Source organism: Bidens hawaiensis, unplaced genomic scaffold (genome assembly GCF_021521415.1).
Source record: "Bidens hawaiensis isolate Kalapana, Puna unplaced genomic scaffold, B.hawaiensis_p1.1 tig00003462_1, whole genome shotgun sequence".
Lineage (NCBI taxonomy): Eukaryota > Viridiplantae > Streptophyta > Magnoliopsida > Asterales > Asteraceae > Bidens > Bidens hawaiensis.
The window spans coordinates 145297-154530 of NW_027491192.1; the positions used below are offsets into that span (position 1 = coordinate 145297).

At 36.7% G+C, this 9234-nt stretch overlaps 1 protein-coding gene across 1 annotated transcript; it reads right to left on the reverse strand.

The window, feature by feature from the left end:
- Positions 1-3269: 3269 nt before the first annotated feature.
- Positions 3270-4593, reverse strand: LOC143623420 (putative aquaporin PIP2-2). Its single transcript, XM_077094335.1, has 3 exons — positions 3916-4593; positions 3654-3794; positions 3270-3565 (listed from the first exon to the last, which is right to left on the reverse strand). The coding sequence occupies exons 1-3, from the start codon at positions 4513-4515 to the stop codon at positions 3452-3454; spliced, it is 855 nt and encodes a 284-aa protein (XP_076950450.1). The 5' UTR covers positions 4516-4593; the 3' UTR covers positions 3270-3451.
- Positions 4594-9234: the final 4641 nt, after the last annotated feature.

Below are 9234 nucleotides of genomic sequence, written 5' to 3' on the forward strand. Positions count from 1 at the left end.
TCACATTTTTATTAAACAAAACTCAAAACCCAGTTATAAAACTTCACTAGATTGAACATAAGCAAACACCCATTAAGTGAAATGTTGTTGGGACTTGAGAAACCGAGAGTCTTGAATAAATGAATATAGTGTGTGTGAGTGGATGAAGATAGTCCACATGTGTGAAGAAATAAATATAATTTATTGTTTGATGAAAGATTAAGATTAAGATGAAGATGAAGATGAAGATGAAGATGAAGATGAAGGTGAAGAAGAAGTTAAGGATCATCACAATTTGAACGGACAAGGTAGGAAACATAAAAAAACAGTCTAGAGAGACTGCATTTTACCAAAAGATTTAAAGAAAAAATTTGGGCGACACCCCAAAGATTTTCAAAAATATGGTCGGATTTGTCAGAATCTTGCCACGTGTCAAGTTTTAATTGGTTCTACAATCTCGTCGATTATATTTCCAAAGCGTCGCCTTAGTACAAATTATTGGATCATATTGGGAAAGTTGGAAATTTTTGGGTCTCTTTTTCCTCTCTTTTCAAAAGGATCATTTAGGGAATTTTCCCTATTAATAATAACTTAGAACACACTTACAGACATTCACATTTTTGAACGTATTTTCCTTTAGCAATTTTATATGTATTTTTTATGTCATAAAAAACTAGCAGTATTACTTTAAAAATGTGCATAAACAATTTGCTGGGTTAAGATTAATCAAGGCCTATACTATTTAAAATTTCGAAACACTAGAGGTTTCGGTGACCCCGGTACATTCTACCTAAATCCGCCCCTAAGAGTGAGATTCATATACCTAAAAATATATTTAAGAAAGAGGTTATACTCAATTAAACATAAGAAAAAAAAAATAAGTTACGTATACAGAAACAAGGAAACCACATAATATATTGTATACAGTATTTAACAATATATTGTAGGTTAGATGGAGACCGGGTAAAAGATTAGGAGAAATTATCAAAATAAACGTTTATGAAAACGTTTTTCAGGTTTTAGATGTAGTATTATACAGTTTCACACTTTTCTACTCAATATTGATTATCAAACAAAATGTGTTGTATTGTTGCGAATATAACCTAAAAAGGAAGAAAAAATAAAATAGTTGCATTAAAAGATTTGGTGATATAATAATTGTGTTTGTGGTGGCAAAAGGAATTGAAAGAGTGGATCGGTTGGATTAAGCCAAAAGAATATTATTATCTTGGTGCATGAATATATCCTGTTTGAAACTTACAACTGATCGGTGTAGCGGCAGCTTGAATTTGTTAGCTGGTCGATCCATGTGAGGGTGGATACTTGGATCATTTAACAGCCACTCAATCATCGCTTAATTATTAGTTAAGAATATCTTGGAAATTTAAGCAGATAAATTATATTATCATCTGATTTGATTCAAAAACATATAACAGATAAGAGACCGTTTATATCTTTATTAAAAAACAATCCAAGGCTTTAAATATATTGATTTACTTTAAGAATCTGATATAAATAAAATTAACCTACCAAACCTATCTGTAAAGAAAGTAAAATTGTGAAATCAACGTGGTGGCAATTGTGATCAATCAACTATCCTTTCCGGTGAAACTTGTATATTTTGTAACGAAATCTGATATTGAACCTTGCTAATTGAAAGTAGAATCAAATGATTTTGATTTCGAAATAGTTATGGCGGAACTGAATTTAATTGACTCATCATCATCATCAATGTACTCAGTAGGAATAGAGATGTTGATTCCGGTAAGACCCCCAGCTCAATAGTAGTTTTGCATTAAGCCTTAGACTTAAGGTACATAACACTCAACCATCAGGACACCAACCGATTTATGCATTAACTTTTTACCACTTTTAACGTTATTTTCATGAGATTAGTACAATAGCATCAAAATTATTGCAATTTCACTTTTGCCCACCCAGCCCACCCGAGGATTAATGTATACATTATGTGTGCGCACCGCAAGCTAAGCGACATTATATGCGATGCAAATAATGCGATACATTATATGTGCGCACCATAGTGAATTTTATTGCCTACGAGATGCAAATCTGTAAATCTAAAACCACCACCACCACCACCACTTGTGACTAGAGATACCAACGGTGTCACATTCCAACTTAGGACATAGGAGTGTGACTAATAGTTTGTACATGTTTTGTAAATATATCAGAGTTTAAGCTTGTAGCAGAAGTCTTGATTAAAATACTGTTATATTCCAAAAGTCGGGAATTAAACACCCGGTAGTTGTTACAAAAGTGTTTGAACTTGTAAAACCATAATTCACGTTATTTTAATAATAAAACTTCATCTAAGCCATCAGATCGTCTAATGGTTATCTATCATCTCCAAACACCTATTCTTGAGTACCTATAAAACAATTTATAAAATACGTCAGCAACACCATGTAGTTGATAAATACAATACATATCTCGCTAGAAAGTGTGTCGTTGGAAAGTTTTATAAGATGATAGAAGAGAGATAATTAAGTTATATAAAAATAGCCAATTTTTTATACCTTTTATTTATTTTAAAACATTCAACATAACATGTGTGATTTTTTCTGAACGGCTAAATTTTCTAATTTAATTGTAATCTTCGTCTAGTTTAGAGTCCTGGACCTTCCAATAAAAGACAAGAGGTTCTATCAAGTGAGGTATAGCCCACACTAGCCACATGTGGTGGATACGAATTCTTAAATTCTCACAAATGGTATATGTATGAGCGAACAAGTAAATGTTGGTTACGTTGAAAGTAAATATTTATCGTAAGACAAGAATTTCAATAAAACCCAAATAAAATCGATACAAGAAGTTTAAGCCATAGGGTATACTCTAACCCATCTTAACTCCACATAAGCGCAACATCACTTATTTTTCTCTCTTTTACTTCATATCACCCAAAGGAAATGGTTTAATCCTTTTAATTTCATCTCACTCCTATTAGTTGTTAATTTAATATATTGTTCTTTGTCTTTTAACCCGTTAAAAGCATAAACCAATGCCCCTTTTTAACAAATTTATCACAAGTAGAGGGCGGCTTAATCCATTTATAAAGTGTTATGTCATTTAAACCTATGTTGAGTTTAGAGTATACCCCATGGCCATATGACAACAAATGCTCAAAGTCTGGTTCATCATCGATCAAGTTATTAACGTAGACATAATTGCATATTAAAGCTTGAAATTTTTACGTTTAAAGCTCATTGACATTATAGGCAAGACATAAAATACGGCAAGAAAACTCTTGGGCTTCAATATTATTATTTGGGTGGCAAATATTACACTCTTAATTTGACCAATAACAACAAAACAAGAGGGAGCAGGACCATATTAGGCACATTAAAAAACTAAGTGCCACAAATACAAATACATTTTAAAGATAAAAAGACTCATGGAAGGCAAATTTGTACAATTTCATTGAAAATACAGAGCAAGCTTCTTCCTTATTGTCTTAGGCATTGCTCCTGAAAGATCCAAGAGCTTTGACTGCGCCTGCTCTCAATACATACTGGTGGTAGAAGGCGGCGATGGCGGCTCCAATCATCGGTCCAGCCCAAAATAGCCACTACACAAATCCAGTTCAATTCACAGTCAATTTTTATGAACTTGTGGAGTAAAATTAACATGATATTAATGATGTAGTTATAACTTACTTGATCATCCCAAGCCTTTTCTTTTCCGTAGATGACTGCGGCCCCAAAACTACGAGCCGGGTTGATTCCAGTACCAGTGATGGGGATGGTGGCCAAGTGAACCATGAACACGGCAAATCCGATAGGGAGAGGTGCCAACACCTATAATCCAAACAATTATATATATTAAAATAAGATTTTCGACTTTTATCATGTGCAAATATTTTGTTTATGTTGATTAAATTTTTTTCTGGGTCCGTCACTATAAGTCAGTAGTACTTACTGGGACATGAGAATCACGTGCGTTCCTCTTGGGGTCAGTGGCAGAGAAGACGGTGTACACAAGGACAAATGTGCCAATGATTTCCGCACCCAAGCCGGTGCCTTTGCTATAGCCGTCTGCTAGCTCGTTGGCACCACCGCCGTAATTGTTGTAGTAGGATTTTTGGAAAGCTTTAACCAAACCGCAACCACAAATTGCACCCAAGCATTGAGCCACTATGTATAAGACGGCCCTAGGGAGGGTGACCTTCCTAGCCAAAAACAATCCAAATGTCACCGCAGGGTTAATGTGTCCTCCTGAAATGCCAGCAGTGCAATAAACAAGGACGAATATCATGCCACCGAATGCCCAAGCGATACCGAGGATACCGACACCACCACATTGGTCAGTGCTATGGTTGGGGTCGGTTTGGGACTTGTAGCCAATGACGGTCAAGACAGTGATGTAAAGGAACAAGAGGGTGGCAATGAACTCAGCAATGATGGCTCTATAGAAAGACCATTTGGTGAGCTCCTCCGCGTCAAAGAGTTCAGCGGGTGGAGGGTCTTGGTAATCTTTTGCACCGTATTCGTGACCGGCAACCTCAATGTCTTTGCCCATTTTCTCTATTTCGAAAGCTTAATTGCTTGGAGTGTATAAGCGTGAGAAAGAGTGTGAGGATGAGTAGAGTGGAAAAGTAGAGGGAGTATTTATATGGGTAGAATTGAACACTGTGAGAACGTGACAATTATTTTTGAAACAAATAATTGAATGCATTCAAAATACTAATTATTCTTGGTACTTTAACTTTGTCTTTGTATGTATATTTAGTCATCGGGCGGCACCGTCCATTCCATTATATATCCATGCCACCTAGGTTCCATTGGGGAATGAGTGGGTGTTATCTGCTAACCATATCAATCATTTACCGTCAATTTAATGTCTAAAATTATTCGTGGCCATAGGAGTACCACGTGTCATATACAAGTTTTTTCCTTTCTGCGTAGTAAATTTAAAGATTAAATCATGTAAAAACTATTTTGGCTAGTTTTTTATAACAGGAAATGTTATTTTAACTATATTTTCCCCAATAATATACTCCGTACTAAATCGCATCTTTATCCATGTTGGGACCTCCTATTTTGAGTATTCCCAACTTATTTTCTATTGTATATTCATATATAGGGCAAAGTTAAAATACAAAAGAAGACAAAAATGAAAGGTGTAAGAAAGATTTGTGATCACACAAAAAGCTCTTTAAAAGTAAATTAAAAAAATTATAACTTAAAATATAAATAAAAAACAAAAATAAATAAAAAAATTAGAGTGTTTCGGCCATCATTCCCGTTTAAACATAAAACTAAAAAAATACAAAAAAATTAAAAAAATTGACGAAAAGACACAATGCCAATATCAAAGACACAATGACAAAAATGAACAAAATGCATAATTATAATTAAAAAAAGACACAACATATCGCAAAATATAACACAATCTCGAACAAAATATAACACGATATTGAGTATTATAACACAATATAAAGAAAAAAAATACACGATATTAAGGAAAAATGACACAATCAATGTCGAAAATTACACAATACAATGATAAACAAAAAGAACGACTTTTTTCACTTACCATTCATTTAAGTTATTTTTTTATGAGAGCAAGGAAAACGGTGGAAACATGTTTGTGTTTTTACTTTTTTGTTTTTTTATTAAATTTTGAGTTATGATTTATTTATTTATTTGAGGGGTTTTTTTGTATGACTATAAATCTTTCTCATTTTTGTTAAACTTGATAGAATAATTTGACCCTTCATATATATATATATATATATATATATATATATATCATATAATTACACAATAATCACTGTATTTTCTCTCTCGTGTTTAATTAAATAATACATTTTATACATTTATCATTATATTTTTTTTCTCTCTTATACACACAACCACTTTAAAAAAATATTAAATAATTATACGATATGTACAGTGAATCCCCAAATTTAACTTTCTCATATAACATTTTCTCTACTCAGAACCACTCTTAACCATACCATATAATTTACAAATCTCTCTCACATTATTTTAGGGAACGGATTAAGAATGCTCTTAAAAGACATATTTACCATTTTTTAAAATTTATTTATCCTGTCCCTTCTTTCTTCTTCTATTAGTAACTAGTTTGAGCCCCGTGTATTCTAACACCCCGACCAAAGGCGGATTATACATCGGGGCGCCACATATTGTTTCATTACTCGTGACACTATTGGGTGTCAATATTTAATAAATACATTCATTCGCGCACACGCAAAGTAGACAGAAGATAACATAAATCAACATAAATCAATATATTATAAGGCAAAATATTCGAACAACAATAACTTGTCTTGATACATTTTAATCTAGGTCCAAAAGTAAAAAAAAACGTCCTACGTGTCCACAAGCTCCCAAAGTAGCTACAGCAAACCTGAACATGTGTTAAAATAAAACGTCAAACACATGCGTGTTGGTGAGAAATCAAGTTTAATACCATACATAGATAACAATAAATCTGCGCGCAACATGTGTATGTCTGGTTTTCAACAAGGGTGTAATCTGATCGGGACCAACTCTAAGATTCATAGACTGCCAGTGCTCACAAACAAGAAAGACTGTGCAAGTGTAAACAAAAGAGAAAATCATAAACGATTGTTCTCCCGTGTTCATCTAATGGTACCATGAGAACTGCGGAATAGACCGACAAGACGGTTAATGATCCACACATACAAATAAACAGCCAAGTCTACGTCCTCAACACATGGGATACTGCGCGACTAAAGTTCATAAACAAGTTTAAGACTCTAAGTTTGTATGAACACATGAACATCCCAAAACATTAAAAATAAAAAGGGATTAGGTACGAGATTACTCACTTGATAAACGATGCGGTGTAAGATAAAGCAAGAACCAACTTTAAACAAGCACAAGTTAACCTATAATTAAAGATTATTGTTTTAACGATTGGTTTTAAGTCTTGATTATAAGTTAGCATAATTAATAAGTAAATTATTATATATAATATATATTACCGGAAAAGCAGGGCAGAACAGGGAGGAAGACGGAGGCAGAGAGGGTGGCGGCTGAGGAAGAACAACGGCAAGGAGCAAGAGAGAACAGGAGAGTTTAAGTGCTTTGTGTGTGTAGTGTTAGGAAATATAAGTTTATTATTTATAGAGAAACCCTAGGGAACACAATCCCTAGAAAAGGGGAAAAAATCTCAAAAAGCAAAAGATTTCAAAAGCAAAAGATATCAAAAGATATGGCAGCTGCAGGGGGCAAAGGAAAAGCTGACAGGTAACAGTAAACAGGCATGGGCGGGTCAGATAAAGTTACTGGTCAAGCATGGAAAAGCAGATCTCAAAAGATAATGTCAGTCACTTTTTCTACCAACCAATGGGGTTGGTGCGCATGCTGCGCCGAAAGTAACTTTTCAGACATAAGATAGGTCAGGTCAACAGCACAGAAGAATAGACAACACAAAAGCAAACGGCTAGATTAAACAGAAGGAAACTCAAAGGGTTTAGCGCGAGAAGGCTCGAGCGCACGCGCGAGGGCGAAGGCTGACAGAACAAACCTTAGCGCGCCGCGGGAAGAACTATTATCCTTAGCGCGCCGCGGGAAGAATTACCATTCTTAGCGCGCCGCGGGAAGAACTTCCGTTCTTAGCGCGCTGCGAGAAGAACTACAATTCTTAGCGCGTCGCGGGAAGAACTACCGTTCTTAGCGCGCTGCGAGAAGAACTACAATTCTTAGCGCGTCGCGGGAAGAACTACCGTTCTTAGCGCGCTGCGAGAAGAACTAAAATTCTTAGCGCGCTGCGAGAACAGTTCGCCTCGCGTATCGCAGGAACAACTGGTCTTCGCGCAGGCTTCCTTGTAAGGAGTCTGGCGCGTGGAGCTGCGCAGACAACCTTAGGCGGGAAGAAACAAAGGACACAAAAATAAGAGAAGGGGTTCAAGGCTTAAGGGCGGGACGGCGACAAGAGAGAAAGAAGGCGGAGAGAAGAAGAGGGACGGGACGGGGGAAAGGAAAAGAGAGGAAGAGGCGGGAAGGAAAATATTATTATTATTATTAAAAGTAAAATATAAGTATAAATAAATATTAAATCATAAAAGAAAGAGATCGGATCGGAGAAACGGGTACCTGGGTCGGGTCGGATCGGGGCAGATGTCACAGTCTCCCCTACTTTAAGAAATTTCGTCCCGAAATTTATCTCGAAGTAGGTTGCGCAGAGAACAGGTGCGGGTACTTGATCTTCATTTGATCTTCCCTTTCCCATGTAAACTCGGCTCCGCGCTTGGACTCCCAGCGAACTTTCACGATAGGGATGCGACTGCGCTTGGTTTGCTTAACCTCGCGATCCATAATCTCAACAGGCTTCTCAACGAAATGCATAGATTCATCAACTTGAACTTCATCAAGTGGAATGTGAAGGCTCTCGTCAGCTAAACATTTCTTGAGATTGGAAACATGGAACGTTGGATGCACATTGCTGAGCGCGGGCGGCAGGTCAAGTCTGTAGGCAACTTTTCCTACACGCGCGAGAATCTTAAATGGTCCAACATATCGAGGATCAAGCTTACCTTTCTTCCCAAAGCGGACAACACCCTTCCAGGGCGACACTTTGAGGAGAACAAGATCACCAACTTGAAATTCGAGAGGCTTTCGCCTGCGATCTGCGTAACTCTGCTGTCGGCTTCTAGCAGTCAGCAGATGATCACGGATCTTGGCGATTTTATCGGTTGTCTCTTGAACAAGTTCGGGTCCTGTGATTTGAGTTTCACCCACTTCGCTCCAACAAATCGGGGAGCGGCACTTACGACCGTAAAGTGCTTCAAATGGGGCCATACCAATACTGGAATGATAGCTGTTATTATAAGAGAACTCGATCAAAGGCAGGTGCGAATCCCAATTACCTCCAAAATCAAGAACACAAGATCGGAGCATATCCTCAAGAGTTTGAATAGTTCGCTCAGACTGACCGTCAGTCTGAGGATGATATGCCGTACTCATGTCCAAGCGAGTTCCTAGCGCAGATTGGAGAGATTTCCAAAAGCGGGATATAAAACGGCCATCGCGATCGGATATGATGCTCAAAGGAGTACCATGGCGGCAGACTATCTCTTTGACATAAAGCTGCGCGAGTTGCTCAACACGGTAGTTTTCACGAATGGGCAGAAAGTGAGCAGACTTAGTCAAACGATCCACTATTACCCAAATGCTATCATGTTTGCTTGCTGTCAAAGGTAACTTGGTAATAAAGTCCATCGTTATACCTTCCCATTTCCACGTA

Coding starts and splice junctions, on each gene's coding strand:
- LOC143623420 (XM_077094335.1), bottom strand. CDS start 4,515: ATGGGCAAAGACATTGAGGTTGCCGGTCACGAATACGGTGCAAAAGAT. Junction 3,795..3,915: donor CACGTGATTCTCATGTCCCA/GTAAGTACTACT, acceptor TTTGGATTATAG/GTGTTGGCACCTCTCCCTAT. Junction 3,566..3,653: donor AAAAGGCTTGGGATGATCAA/GTAAGTTATAAC, acceptor GGATTTGTGTAG/TGGCTATTTTGGGCTGGACC.